Consider the following 16,431-nt stretch of genomic DNA (forward strand, 5'->3'; position numbering starts at 1 on the left):
CCCTACGCTCCCGTGTGTCCTATGTTCGTAGTGTTGAGTTCTCAAGGCCGGTTTGCGGGATGAAAAACCCGAGATACTGGGGAAAAAACCCTGCAGTCCACGCCCAAGACCGACTGACTTGGCTATGGCTGAGGAAGATCCTTCTGCTCCTCATGTCACCGACGGGAATCGAACCCAGGACACTCCTTTCGTGGTTGCATATGGTTGCGAAGCGCACAGCCACTTGGCTAACCGCGCGGACATGAGTAAAATTGTATTTCTTTATTCTAGACTAATAAAGAAACGCCCTCATAAAAATTTATTTTTGTATTTACATTTTCACAAATGTGAATCATTAATGAAAAAAAAAAAATACGCAGCTGTTATGATTTGAACCTGTGCTGGGAGACCCCCACGGATTTCAAGTCGTCGCCTTAACCACTCAGCCACGACTGCTTAATGCATTTCTTTCCTTCTCTATGACATGAAATTACGTGGATTGTTGTTTTATTATTTAACAGTATTTCATTGATTTAGTATAATGAAAACAAAGGAAATATTCCATGGAAAAATATACTTTAATCGCTATATACAAGGTAATAAAAGTATGAGTTACATAAAATGGACAGTCTGATTTAAAATATTTTTGGTTGGATTATTACTCAACTAAGATCAGATAAATGGAATTCGGAAGTATCTTTTCTATAACGGACAATCCCGTGTGAATGACTCGTATAGGGACGATAAAACTATGCTGACGTCATCATTCTCCCTTTTCATAAGCGGATTTCCATATATCTGCCAAGCATACCGAAGAATGAAACCTATAAAACAGCATCAGTGGCAACGTGGTGTGTCCAATGAACATCCAGACCAACTCTCCGTAATATTTACTTTCTCCGTAGTATTTTTCCACACTTTTCAACTCGAACGTGTTAATGATCCACATGGTTAGATTACAAATTATAAGAAACGTGACAATTTCTCGTCCAGGTTTCTGATAACGTAGACTCTGTGAGTTGCTACACCTTCTGAGTCCGTCAATAATGAAAGGTGTTTGCAAAATTACCTGGGTGATTACAAGAATCGGCATCACCACTCGGATAACGTTGTTCTTTTGAAATTCCGCTATAGCCGACAAGAGCGAGTACACGAAATAGAATGGCAACGGAATGAACAAAAGAACGTCGTCTAAGAAGGTTATCGGATGTAAGTTGAAATCCAATCGCGATAATTTCCAGTAGGCTATGAGGACTCCTAAAAGAGAAAGTATGGTAAGCACTCCTTCTTGCACAGTATGGATGGCAACTCCAGTTTCTACGTAGCCTTTACTGTTGATAGCTACGAAGAATACAATGATGGTGATTATGGACGTGAGAAGAAGAAAGAGACCTGCAAACAATCCCTTATTTGAAGCATGGCAATCGGCACTGATGACGAGGTTACTCTGGTAAGTGATCTCTTCTATTCCATCGTCGTTGGAGATCTTGTGATGGAAATGATGAGGATTGGCTCGAGTGTGTTCTTTACCAATGTTCTGCCACACAATAAACCAAACACCTGCCAGAAGTAAATTGAACTCAACCGTAAAAGGATAAAGATATGGCAGAGCTTGGAGTGAACCTTCTGATAAAATGGTACTTGAAGAACAATCTAGGGATAAATTCTCCGGATATTCGGTGACATTGATGAAGCCTAATAAAAATAACAATAAAAAATAATGCTTTAGAATTTGAGTTTTAACTTAAACCTAATATTATAATTCAATGTTATTAAAAACTGCATGAAATTTTAAAGTTACCTGCCGACATAGTTTCAGCAATCGAACTAAAAGTTTCTTGGTGTCGTACGGTTATTTATTATCAACACCAACATATGTTACACGTTACTTGTAACATGCAAACGTATTTTAAAGTATTGTTTCCAGTCATTTAAGACCTAATTTTCTAGACAACTAAAACTGAGTAAAAGCTCAATGTTAGCTCAGTCATAAAGACGTACTAAGAGGTACAATAAGCGTAATAATATTTGATTACCTTCATGTTGAATGAATCTTACCAGAATAGTTTCCAACTGAGCTGTGTTCCTTTGCTATCTTGTGGTAAAAATCCTCCAGGGCATCCTCGACTATTGTTCCGAACCAAAAACACAGACATGTCGCTAATATGTGCATCAGACCAAACCTTGCTATACCTTGGTAGCGATAAATTACAACCTGTGCAGAAAAAAAAAAAAAAGAATAGAGGAAAACAAATGAGTTCGTATGCATCTTTAGTTTTAGTTTTAAAATACAATTGTTTCTATTCAAAATTTTTTTTTTTTTTTTTTTTTGCAAATTCGGATTACTTATGATTAGCTAAATTAATTCCACAATGTTCAACTATATAAAATAGTTTTTCTTGTATTATATTATTTATTTATTCTTAAGGACGTTTCGAAAAATGCCTAATCATCACCTTTTTACATTTGTTTTGTTGGTCCACATGCATATAACAATGTCGGTTAGCCTAGTGGCTTTGCGCTTCGCAACCATATTCCTGGGGAAGGAGTGTCCTGGGTTCGATTCCCATCGCCGACGTGAGGAGCTTAAGGATCTTCCTCAGCCATAGCCAAGTTAGCCGGTCTTGGGCGTGGACATCAGGGTTTTTTCCTCCAGTTTATCTGGGGTTTTTCATCCTGCAAGCAGACAAACCGGACCCGTGAACACACAGGCTACAGTCATAGAAATACGCGAAGGAAGGCAACAGGAAACCATCTTGTCACTATCTCCCTAGTAATAAGCTGCAACCCTCTAAAAGAGAGGAAGCCACAGGATCAAATCAGATGCATATAACAATTTTGGCGTGGCTGGAGAAATTGTATTGAAATTTAGAATTGAAATCTTTACTCATCTTGTCGAAGTTTCTCAATTTTGGTTTAAAACTATTTGTTAGCAGCTAAATGTTTGAATGGTAAACTATAAATGACAATAAAGCAACTGTGTACGGTATATTAGGGAAAAAATAATTTTTTATTCACAAAGTTTGTAGTATGTTATACGGAGCACACACACACAAAAAAAAACACGTCAAATATCCATGTAATATTTTTACACAACTGCCAACATTTGAAATAATAAAATGACTTCATCAGGCCGGATACGAACGGATTCTATTACTTTCATTTAGGCCTACTAGGAAGTACAAAAAAACGCAAATTGGCCATGCAAAATGTCTGGTATCAAAAGAAATAACTCCTATTTGTTTGCATCAGCTGGCTTTGACTTCAAGATATTCTCACAGTATTAACCCATATCTGAAGGGTATATTCAGAGAGCTAAATGGTCATCGGCAGACTTATCTGTATGAACACTTTTACAAGCGACAGGCTACTCGCTATAGTAACCACAGAGATTAACCAATCAACACTTTGTGTGTGCGTGTGTGACTCAAACATGTGACCGTTATACTACTCTAAATAATCGCTAGATAACAGAATTAGTATCCGGGATATAAAACTAATTATCTGATATCGGTTGGCGTTATTGATATTCGTGTGTTGACCCATTCATAACTTCTGGTTTATCTTTAGATTGATAACTACCACTTAAATTTATTGCTGAATAAATGCATTCATTCATTAAAAAATTCATTAAAAATTCATTCATCGAAACATTCATTAAATTCATTAAAAAATATAAACATAAATGGATGGAACACGTTCAAAGAATGAAAATAGAAAGATTACCAAAACAAACCTTAAAGTACAAGCCATTAGGAAAACGAAAACCAGGACGTCCTCTTAAACGATTCAACGATGACTTCTAAGGCAGGAACAGGCCATGCTAGGCCTAAATCCTTGATACGCATTATGATGATGATGATGAGGTAGCGCTATAAAATGTTTTAGTGCAAGCACTTGTACGTAGCATTAAATATGTGCATGAATTTTGATTTCTATATCAGTACATTTTTCATATTTTCCCTTTTTTTTTTGTTTTTGGTAAACATATTTTCGACTTGCATATGATTAGATTATGAAATATGCATAATGATTGGTTTAGTTTTTGTGTGTTGGTTGCTTTAAGATTAAGTAGTAGTTGCTCTAACAAATAACTTCGTACTGATAATAGGGACAAAAACCTAAAGGTTATTAGAGATAATGAAATTGTCAGACAATTGCAAATATATATATATAGCACACTTACGTTGGAATATTTGAAAACTATGTAGAGTTGATAAAATGAGTAAATTGGTCTCAAAATATCCAACAGAATGGCAGAAAAACTCCCACAGTCCATTGTCTGCTTTCGTTGGTCAACGAAATTTAGTATCTGTTGTCCGAGTTGAAATCCAACACTGATCAGGTGCCCAAAACAAAATGCTATAAAATATACAACGAATGTAAGTCATTAAACTGAAGGTTTAACAATGAAATTTATAATTGCAATATTTTACTAAAATTGAAAAGAACATTTTCGAATTTCTTCGAATGCGATTTTTTTTTTTTTGAAAATTTAATTGAACAAAAATTCAGTAAACAAATAAATATCCAAAAGTATAATTATTGAGAGTGACCGTAGAACTCACACTATTTCAGACAATAAAGAGACGTGTAGGGTTTTGAACCACGAGATGATGGCAGTGATTTGTCGTATTCTCTCTTCCTTTATATCTATGAAATCACTGATAGCCTTTAGGCTCGGTTATTATCACACTAAGTTGAGAGATGGTTGCATACATTTCTTCCAAAAGGTTAGGGAGAAGAGAATTCCGCCTACTTACATTGGGAATCAAAGGCGTTAGCAGATTTATTTATCTTTACAATTTTTAAATTACAATTTCTTTTATTTTTATTTTTACAATTCTTGAGGAAAATATCCTTAAATCCTTAAATTATATTCGAGAATATAATGTATAAGAATGCAAACCTTACGCACATGAATTAATACAAGAAGGTTTTGTTTTAGAAGGGTATTTGCCTGGTGTCTGATGAGGACCAACAATCTGAAACATCCGTCGCGTCCAATGTTTCCTCTTAGCTGCGTATCTGTGCGGCCATTACACAACGTCCCACGAGAATCACTCTCTCGCTCCTTTCAAATCTGATGCGTTTTTGTTATCGTCGTATTAACACAGCAGTACTGTGTGATTTTTAATAGTTTTAAGTTTGACCCTGCCACTATATCAAAGCGTACATTACATTGATATGTATACACTATTATATTTTCAGTTGAATAAAAGTATGTCACGACTGCTGCACAGATGACAACATGACTAAGCATTTGCTTCCCTAGCTTAGAGAGAGAACAATGGTCATATGCGAAAGCTTATTCAACAATATTAAACACTCATAAAAGGCGAATATGGACGGCAGAGTTCATTTCAAAAAACGCAATACCAAGATATTTGAGGCAGAAGATGTGCTGACCATTTTAGAAACTTTTAAAGTATCAAACACATTTTTTTTGTTTACTTAACTATAAAAATAACAATGATACTTCTTTTTATAAACTTGAATACAGTTTTTTTTTAATGATCATTTCTTCAACATCCAAATCCGAATAATTTGAGGCTAAGCGATCAACTTCTTTACAAGTGCCAGTATTCCCTTATACCTCTGGAATATTAATGTTTCGCACGCAGTAATTTTAAGATGAATTGGTCACAATCAAGCTCTATTTGATTTAATAGATTATTGGTTATCTTAAACTCGATTGATTTATATTAATGCAACAAATTACAGTTGATTATTTCTATCGCATGTATCTACGTGCATATAATACTCACCTGCCATTCCGATCTTCAAATAAAAACTGCCGCTGTGTCGACCTCTTAGAAACCGATAAGGAGGTGTGTCAGCACCTTGTAGATACGACATAGAAAACGTAAAATCTGTGTAATTACTTAAACGATCAGCATTTTCTTGCATAGATTCCTCGTGCTGTTTAAGTTTATCTAATACATATTTCTTATACCGATACAGATCAAAATGAAGGAATAACAACCACAGTAATCCAACCCCTGCCGCAAAGGAGCTAAAAATCTGAAAATAACAGAAATAAGACAAATCAGTCGATATAAGAAATAAATCTTAAATACATTTACAAAGTAGCATTGCTTTAGGGGAAAATTACTTAACAAAATATTTGAATAATAATACGTTCTCTGCGGATGGAAATAGACTACCTCTTGCAAGAAATATATCATTGATTTGAGACATAATCTGTTATTTATTTATTTCGAATATACAGGGATAACTTTTCCCCGATATTTGAAGACAAGCTTCTTTACGAGTGCTAACATTCCCTGTTATACCTCTGGAGTGTTAATGTTTTACACGCCGTAATCTTAAGATTATCGCCAACGTACTGAAATGTCATTTTTGTGTACAGCTTTTATTCTACTTTTTCACAAAGATCGCAGTTCTGATGAGGAGTTCTCTGATTTTGCACTCATTGCATGATTTTTAACTCTCGTCGGTTCATGTCACAACAACGTTTCAGATGTTGGACTAGTTGTATATTGTTTACATATGTATGCCTAAGAAATATTTCCTAAGTTGTTTTCTGTTCAATAGCCAGTTGCATCATAGGAACTGAAGTACATTCTACAGTTGAGAACTGTCGTATTAAAAAAGTAAATTTCAGTGGGAGATCGGCAAGCCATCTCAGGCTTTAATGATTGCAGAGATTACGAGAGGTATGTACTGGGGAGCTTATCATTACTTTTCAAAGCATTATTAAGTTCATTCAAGGAGCATAATCTACCTTTGATTCTGTGTTCTTACGATCGCAACGTAAAGGCTTGGCAATCAGAATACATTACCAACACAGTTGTTATTGTCTTCCAACAAGGTTGTTAAAAACGATAGCATGACAAACCACAGTATCTTGATGATATGGTAGATATCACTGCATTCTATCAATGATGAAACACGAGTGTAACCAATTATAAGAGCAAGGGGATGCAAGATAAATTACTAGAGTGGTGAATATTACTGAACATCTGGCATGATTTATGGTTAACTGACTTCCATTTAAGTATTTTCAATAGTCTGCCATTTAGTTGATCATTTCATGCAACTGCAACATAATTAAAGCATCCCACTTCGTTTATGGTGACACGATTAAAAGTTGGAAACGTGATGGTATAAAGAAGTGGAAGGAGTCAAAAAGAGACCACAAAGCTGACGACACGAAAAAGAAGAAAGAGATCGCGCCTTTCTCCCGTCATGCACCAGCGTCTCACTCTTTCAACTGGAAGTCTACGAAAGGATTACTGCATGCAAGCCAAACATTTTCCCAAACGATACACGGGTTCGACTTAGGTAATACAGAGTCCGGTCAAGTTTGTTTGGCCGGACAAGCCGTTCAACCTAACACATGGGAAAAATAGGAAATGTGTTTTCCAAATGCAAAGTTGAGCAAAGATATTTGTAGTCTGTTGAGTGCATTATGACTAAAGCCCCCCCCCCCCTCCACCGTAGACGCCAATTATCCCATGCCTTCCTTCTTCGCCATCTTCTTTCCAGCAAAAAATAAATTACTTGTGGGAGGTTATGAGTTCAACAGAATGGAGGCTATTTTTAATCTGATCGCATTCGCCTTTCCTCTCGGAAGAAACAGATGGTGTCGTCGTCAACTTTGGACATGATATCAACTTCACATATGTGTGAAGGAGTTAAGACAATCGCGACCTTATTTCGAAACTCTCATAATCGAAAAACTCTTCCGCTACAATTGGTTTTTGTTTTTCTCCTCGGAGAATGTTAACATAATCGACATTTCCACATTCTCAGAGAAGGCAATGACCCGTGTAAAGTAAGTAGGAAGCGCTGAAACACCCAGAGTGTTGTATTTCCGGGCGCTAAGAGTTTTATTTTATTTGAAGGTTAACTACAAAATAGTTTTTTGGGAAATTTTGATCTCTCAATTTATTCTCTCTCCCCCCCCCCTTTTTTTGATCACCATTTTGATATACCCTTATCTCCATTATATAGTGGACAAGATGGTACCCAAAAAATTCCGGATGTTGACTGATAAACAGCATGTAGGCTAAACTGAGCCGCAGATCATTGTTGTTCCTATCAGCGTATATAAACAATTTATTTATTTATTTATTTATTTCGTTTGATGATTTAACGTCCGTGAGTCCCTTTTAAGGGGAGGTACGGCACTATCTTATTTCCCCACTTCCTATTTTTATCCGGGCTCGGGACCGACGTAGCTGACGAATCAGATCTGTGGCAGGAAGAACCGTCTTAAGTATTCCTGACTGTAATCCGAGTGTGTTCACGGGGCCGGTTTTTCTGTTCTGAGGGACAAAAAACCCGAGTTTTCAGGGTGAACCCCCCCCCCTACCTCCGTATGAGACCGGTTAACTCACCTTTCGTCGAAAGAGACCAGATAAAGTTTCCTTACATCATGGACGGGAATCGAACCCAGGTCTTTCCGACCAAAGGGCTTCCTCTATACAGACTGAGCTATGGAGGCTGAAAAGCGTGGCAGAATTATGATGCTGGAACTGCTGATGATCTACCTTTTGGGATCTGGTTTGGTATTACTTGCTATCCGAACTGGATCTCTGAAATGTCATCATATCTCTGATGATATAAAATATCACCAGCGCTTTGAGCTTTAAACTTGATAAAGTTGCGAAATAAAATTCAACACCGTTGTCAGAGTTTTCAGTGATGAGAACTTAAAAATAAAAAGGTTTTCATCTTTTTCAAGGTGTAGTGTAAATTTCTTAGTAGGTGTGTAAGAGTTAAGAGATGAAAAAATTGTTGCAGACCAGGGAAGTCATATTTACAAATAATAAAAATATCATCAACACATCTCCACCAAACTGTTGGTTGTAGACTCATTTCCACTGGGAAAGTCTTCTCCATAAAAAAGGTCAGCTGAAGAATGAGAGATGGAACTGTCCATCGCAAATCCAAATAATTGCTTGTAAAACAAACTATTCCACTGAAAAAAAAAAGAGAAACTTGGACAGACAGGAGACTGTTCAAATAAGTTAGTGATATCTGATAGAAGAGGTCTTCAATGAGGTTTAATATATCAACTGCAGGAACATTAGTAAAGAGGGATAATATGTGAAGCCAATGCAAAGATGTCAGTGGATGACACGTGTAAACTTCATAGTTTCTGAACAAAACGGGATGCATTTTTGATGTAAGAATCAAGCCTCATGTGGTGCCCTAATAGTTATGGAGACGTTTAAATGAGGCATAGATTTGGAAGCTGGTCGCTAAGGAACGTGAGACTTGTGTACTTTAGGAGACCCGTAAAGTCGTAAGCCTACACATAAAGGATTAACAAACTTAAGTTTAAACAAAGGTGATTATATACCTTATTTTATAAACAAAAAATTAATATTTTATTACTTTTATGAAGCTTTAGATGATTCGTGAGGTCTCTGGATATTTCTTTCGAATTCTATGTGAGAAATTATCGATTGAAATTGAAAACAAGCCAAAATATTATCTTTTAAAAAGCAAAAATATATTTTCATTCTGCTGTGAAACTGATATCAATAGAACGAATAAGATAATCAGCTGGAATGCGAAATATGCTGTACAGACAATAACTACATTCACACAAACAGATAAATCCTGAAACCGCATCGATATTAGTCAAGTATTACTTTATCTTAAAAGGATATTGCAGAAGAAAGAAAAACCAACATACCTCTGGAATGTGTCTATATTGCAGTGGTTGGAATTGAATGTACAAGACGCCCCCTATCATTACTAGAAACACAGCGTAGATGGTACTGAACATGACTGTTAGATTTTTCCTGGAAAGCAAAAATACAATAACTAGATTTACAAAAACAACATCATTTCTTCATTAGTATAAAAATAAAAAAAATTAATTAATTGCATTTCTGGTAAGAATATCAACAAAGGACTTGAGCATTTCTCTGATAAGTTTCTTCCCGATTTAAAGTGAGTAGTTTTGTGGAAGGAACAGAAAATCAAGCCTCGGTTATGCAAAAAGATTTCTTTCTACAAGAACAGTCGATTAGATATCATATTGATGGATTCTGAATTAAAAAAAAAAAGGAACTGGTGCTGTTGGATTAAAGGCGATACTAACAAGTAATACAGCAATAAAAGTGAAGACCGAGAAACATTTATGCACAGGCGCACGAGGCTCTAGTTTGGGGGGTGGGGAATTAGGACAAATGTAAGGGCTAAACAATGAGGGTCCCCAAAGCGCCTCGGGACAAGTTTAAGTGCGGCCCTGCAGTTAAATTAATACGAGCAATTAATCTTCTAGTCAACAAATAGTACACCTGTTTTTAAATAGCTGAGTTTATCATATTGCATTTACTATTATTTTTTTAATATCAGTCCTACTCAGGAGAGATAGTCTAACTGATAACACAATAGTGACGTTTGGGAGTAACAACTGAAGAGAAACAAGGAACGAAGGAACTTTATCTTCCTGAACAGTTTCATTTAATTTACTTGTGTCCTCTGGACAGAACTGTGAACAATTGTAACTGAACCGTGTAAAGATGTGAACTAACAGCTGTTCATGTGTTCTAGACGAAAGTGGAGGAATGGGGAAGCCATTTCAATAGAAAAGCATTTACTAAAATTAAAAAGGTATAATGCGAAGTATCTATAAGGTTTGCGAGAGGGTTATCTCTTGAATAGACTGCCCTTTTATGAATAGCTCTTGCATTTTCAGTAAAGATTTTAGGGCATAAATGTGAGAACAGTATTCTAAGGTTGCAGAATCTGGAATTTACACAGTATTAGAAGTTGTAAGTTGTTGAAGATGAGAGAGAGACCACTACATTTTGGAGAGGTTAGGTAGTCTGTGGATGAGATACATTTTTACCAGGAAAGGCGAGAGGTACATGTCAGTCAAAGAACAAAGATCTAATCCTAATTAGAAAATCCGTAAGGATTCAGAAAATCCTTACGAGAAACAAGACATGATTGTCATTTGTGGATGAAGTTCACTAGATTATCTTCCCACCAGTGGAAAATTGTAAGGAGATTATAGTTTAGCGTTGATTATGAGAGGAGAGCTTAAAGATTCAATAATTTGATTGCTACATTTTTTCCTTCGAAAGAAGAAAAAGAATGAAGTTTGCTGTCATTAGAAAAACGACGGCTAGAATTATAGTCAAAGAGAAAAGGTCGTTAATATATAGAAAGCCTTAAGGCATCTCCAGTATTCATGAAGATACCTAAGAGAGGAAACCATCAGCTACGACACAGAGTAAACAAACGACTAGAAAAGAAACTAGCGATTCATTTGCGAAAAGTAGCTGAAAAGGATGATAGCCTAATAAACCTTTTAATGACTTCTGACCAACGAATAGTAATGTCATCTAGGAAAAAACTCATTTCTGGTGATCTCTGGATAGTTTGTAACTGCAAACAATTAGGTTTTGATGACCTTCGCCATTGTTTTTAAGATAACTTAGGAAAATCAACGGGAGGATAATTTCATAGATGATTTTTCCCCCTTTGTCGAAGGGGGGAATACAGGAAAACCTCGCTTAACGCGAATTCGATATGCACGATAATTAATTAGCGCGACTGAGTGAAATGATACTATTTCGCGCCTTTAAGCGAGAGATTAATCATTTAGCGCGATTTTTTATACGTTATGCGAAATTTTTTGTAGCCAATCTGCAGTGAGCGTCAAAGCTGAAAGTCATTAAGAGACATGAAAGTGGCGCTAGTAATACAATGATTGTGCGAGACCTGGGATATAGCTAGTCTATAGTTTGGACTATATTAAATAAGAGCAAAGAATGCAATGAACAAGTTGCTACTGTTTCTTTAAGCATGCAGATTACCCGAAATAGAAGTCATTTAATGATCGAGATGGAACGTCTTCTATCATTCTGGATTGAGGATTATAACCAAAAAAGAATACCTCTTTGTACAAGGAATATTCAGACGCAAGCTCTCAGTATTTTACCTCATTGAAAGAGATCAAATTTTAAGAGGAAATGTGAAAGCTTTACTCCGAGTTTAGGATGGTTTGACCGTTTTAAAAATCGAGTTGGACTGCATAACTGGGAAATCTGCTAGTGCTGATAATGATTCTGCGGCCAAGTTTTCTGAAGAATTGCAAAGGATAATTCAGAAGGGTGATTATGACTATCGTCAAATATTCAATGTCGACGAATCTGATCTCTTCTGGAAACGTATACCAACAAAAACTTTCCTAGCTAAAAACTGAAGCATCTCAACCAGGATACAAAGTATCTAAAGATCGTCTTACGCTTTTATTAGGAGGCAGTGCGGAAGGAGACGTTAAACTCAAGCCTATGTTAGTTTATCATGCCCAAAATCCAAAATCTAACATTATTGAAGAAATCAACACAATTGGAAAAGAACTTAGATTTAATGAAGTGAATAATGAAGATGTGAGAAATTTGCTCGATTCTCATTCAGAACAGTTCATCGAGAATGATCTCCTTCAATTAGAAGAACAGCGTGCATATGAAGAAGATAAGGAGTACAAACAAGAAGAGAATGTTACGACTAGGAAGCTAACTGCAAAAGAACTTGAGCTAGTTTTCAATCACATTGAGTATGCTAATGAAATTTTGTTTGATGCTGATCCTAATATGGAACGAAGCTTCCAAGTCTGCCGAATTCTTGATAAAACGATCGCCAGCTATCGTTTTATCAAGAATCGTTTTATCGTTTTATATGAAAAAGTCGAGCACGATTCAAACATCTTTACTTAATTTTTTTTTGTAAGAAAGTAGCTCAATTAAATGTTTAGACATTAAATAAAAATGTAAGCAATTGATTTTTCTTAACTGTGATGATTTTATCTTGTAATATAGCTTATACTGTAATTTTTTTATTTTCCAAATTTACGCTAACTGATGGATGAATTATAATTATTCTTATTGTTTATTGCATTCACTTAGCGCGTATTGATGGATGGATTAATTAATCGCGTTAAGCGAGGTTTTCCTCTACATTGACTATACACTTTTTCCATGCTAGTGGATACGTGACAGCTTATAAAGATAATGTAGGATAGGTGTTATTTCGGGAGTGCAAATAATAATCATAATTGGGATAGGGATGCCATCTAGACATGTAAAATTGCACCCAAACTATCAAAAGATTTTTCTGATGTCTCTGTCGAAAAAGTTTGTAGAAGATTTGAAGCGAACTGTACTTGGTACACTGGAAGCTGATTTTCATTGGTCGAGGGTACGAGGAGAAGAATTATATCGGAAAGCTATTACCCTTTTTTCTTTGCGTGATGTTATCATACTGCGATCTATATAGCCTTGTCGAGGGATAAAAGAGAACTCATTAGCATTTGAAAGAAGAAAAGTTTTCTGCATTGGCTTTTCCAAAGTTCGGATTTTTATATATTTTTAGAGATGTTGCGTGAATTCAAGCAGATTTTGTCTTGAGCCATTTGAGATATGGAGAACTATTATCTTGGACTACTCTGTCACACCTGTTGATGAATCATATCTCGAACAGAAGTTAAGAAATCCGGGGGTGGATTGAGGTGAAGACCTTACTTTCAGCAAAGATTACTTCAATTATTCTGTTGAAATGTTTGGATTGGGAAAGTGAAAGCAGCAATCAGATCAGTAAAAGCAGCAGAAATTACGGAAATCATTCCATTACTACTACTACGACACAAAAGACACTCTGACCGAGAATGGCTGGGTGAAGGATGTTCCATTGAAGAGAAATTGCGATATGTTATGATCAGAGTTACCAAGAGAAAAGCTGATTAAAAAATGAAACAAGATGTTTGTAGGATAGTGATAATTGTCTGATGGACAAATATATAATTTATATCATATCATTATTAACAGCAAATACTTCAGCATTTCTTCCAGTTTGATCCATCTGGAGATGGGAAAGGAAATTCACTTTGAACTCTGAATGAAGTCCTCTAAGGAAGGTAAACTTCGTTATTTGGATATTTAGACTATTACAAATCAAGTTCTAGATGTACATATTAATGATCAGAATTTAAAGAGGGATAAAGACGGCTAATTACGGCAATAAAATACGACCGTCGAAGAACGCACAAAACTAGATAATTTTCAACCAGGGAAAGAATTATCTAGTTTTGTGCGTTCTTCGACATGAGATATCGGGTGTGGCAAATGCACAAGTACCAACATTACTGTGACGATGTAGAGGCGAAAGACCCATGAAAATGCCTTCCACATGGAAAATCAATTGCATAAAGTCAGAATGGATGATCATATGTTCATCCGCCTTGATTTTGCAGAATTTTGTTACATACTTCAGATTTTATTAGATGGTGCATATCTGTTATTCACTGCTATAACAGACAGTTTTGAGCCACAGTCAATATGAAATGAAAGTACCATATTCTGGAATATTTAAGGAATATTTGAAAGTGTATTATCATTCGTAACTATAAATCCAATGAGCAGAGAATAGTTTGTGCTTAATTTTTTTGTTTTATTTCACCTATAAATATTAGAGTTCCTGATCACAGTGGATATTTAAACTAAAGAATTCTCCGTTATTAACGAAAACTATTACTTTAAAAATATCCAATAATAGGAATCAAATCAAGATTATAAAAGTACAAACACTTATAGGGTTAGGGTTGGTACCAAGAGATGGCGACAGTGGTCAGTCGTACTCTCTTTCCTGGATGGCAATTAAAATCATTGCTAGTCTTAGGCCAGCTATTTGTGATTAGCTACTGGCAGAGATTGACTTCACTCCAGTTTCCAAAAATCAGTTAGAGTTAAAGCGTCTCCTGCTCCCTTTCTGGAACAGAAGGTGTTGAAAGATTTATTTTATTTAAAAAAACCTGTTACTGCTATATTACAATAAAACATTTCAGTTGACACCCTATTGTAATTTATCTTTTGTGCTAATTACGCTTACAATGCACATTATACATAAAAGAAATGATTCGGAAGTATTCCTTTTCCCTATACAGTCAGCAGTCGTAAAGAATTGAAATCTGTCGCATTTAGTCCGTTTTTCACAATGATTATAGATCTTTTTGGTGTCCTTGAGTCTTCACTAAAATGTGTGAATCGATAGTGTGAAAGAATAGCTACGTCATCATCTTCACACAAATTGTTCCTTCATTATGAATGTTTAAATAGTGGAATGAAGAAGGTCATATAAATTCAAGGCATAACACTGATCATGAAACTGTTGAATGAAAGAGAGTAGCAGTTTTTCACCAGCTACTTAGTCTCACAGTCTTTGAGAGAAAATCATCGTCTCACGAAAGATAACTCTTTTGCTGAATAATCAAGCAGTTTTATTTTAATGACCACGAAAAGCATTTCAGCTGATCCTTTTATTGTTACTTAGGTGATAGATAATCATTCAGTTTTAGGGAAAAAAACTTCATGACTCATAGCTGTACCAGTTTTTGTATTAAGGCTGTGGGTCGGGTTGTTTTAAACTATGGCCGAAGTAAGTAAGCCAATTTACCCAGAGTATTTTGTCTGTTAATTCTCGGTGTTCTTTGAATCAGTTTGAGGTCCCGTTCACCTTCATACGACAGCAGGTAACTGATCTAGTTAAAATCTACATGATTATTATTCGTGTCATAGACGGGATACGAACCAATGTCTTCCATCCATATTCTAAATGAAAGGTGAATGCTGTGGAGTCCGCTTCCGGAAATGAGAGCACTTATGGGAGAGAGAGAGAGAGAGAGAGAGAGAGAGAGGTTAAAAGTGAATTAACATAAATATACGCATTTTTTTTCTTCTGATCACTCACGTTAGTATTTTATTTCTTTCTTCACGCGACAGATTGGTGACGGAACCGTTGATATTTACATTCGCTGTGCTTCCGTAAGGAGTCATCCTGTTGCGTATGGACTCTCGGAACTTCGTGCCGTTTTCCACATTCATTAGATTACCGTTGGTTCTAGTGATTGTGTACACGTCGTTTGCCATATCTGGAGATCTACTTTCCACAGAATTACATCCACTCGGTATTCCATCCCCACTTTCGTCTTGTGGAGGAATCCCTTGAAGTCGAAGGGATTTCGGTGATTGACGTTGATTCCCATCGAAGAGGATCTGAAAGACAACAGAAATGCCGAAGTATTGTTTGGAATTTATAAATAGCTATTTAATTAGTTAAAAATACTCTCACATCAGCATACAGGTTAAAATTGGAAAATCCAGGAAAACAAAATAATATAAATTCAATGTTTATAACTAAACCCTGCTTAGTACCGAATGGACTGCATTAAATCCTGAGAAGTCACTTTTTTTTTCAATCTTTCTGCTGAAAGTGTCACGTCTTCTAGCTCTAGTACATATCACACCCTCTTCCGAAAAGAATGGAATGAAATACTGCGCTTTTGACAAATGAATACATTTAAAGAGAAATATAACTTTTTTTTTTTTGTAAGGGCAATCGAATCTTTAAAAATGAGATTCGACTTCATTTGCAAACGAGGGACAAGAAATATTTTCAGAAAGC

The 16,431-nt window shown here is 35.8% G+C and overlaps 1 protein-coding gene across 1 annotated transcript; it reads right to left on the reverse strand.

Moving 5' to 3' along the window:
• Positions 1-615: 615 nt before the first annotated feature.
• On the reverse strand, positions 616-15,887 carry LOC150106643 (proton channel OtopLc-like). The gene is made up of 6 exons (XM_090392595.1): positions 15,718-15,887; positions 9,653-9,761; positions 5,748-6,003; positions 4,166-4,341; positions 2,038-2,194; positions 616-1,674 (listed from the first exon to the last, which is right to left on the reverse strand). Exons 1-6 carry the CDS (start codon positions 15,849-15,851, stop codon positions 743-745), a joined length of 1,764 nt encoding a protein of 587 aa, XP_090248721.1. The 5' UTR covers positions 15,852-15,887; the 3' UTR covers positions 616-742.
• Positions 15,888-16,431: the final 544 nt, after the last annotated feature.

The sequence above is a fragment of the Typopeltis vanoorti genome, chromosome 5, assembly GCF_054136105.1.
Source record: "Typopeltis vanoorti isolate ZY-2024b chromosome 5, IOZ_Tvanoo_1.0, whole genome shotgun sequence".
Lineage (NCBI taxonomy): Eukaryota > Metazoa > Arthropoda > Arachnida > Uropygi > Thelyphonidae > Typopeltis > Typopeltis vanoorti.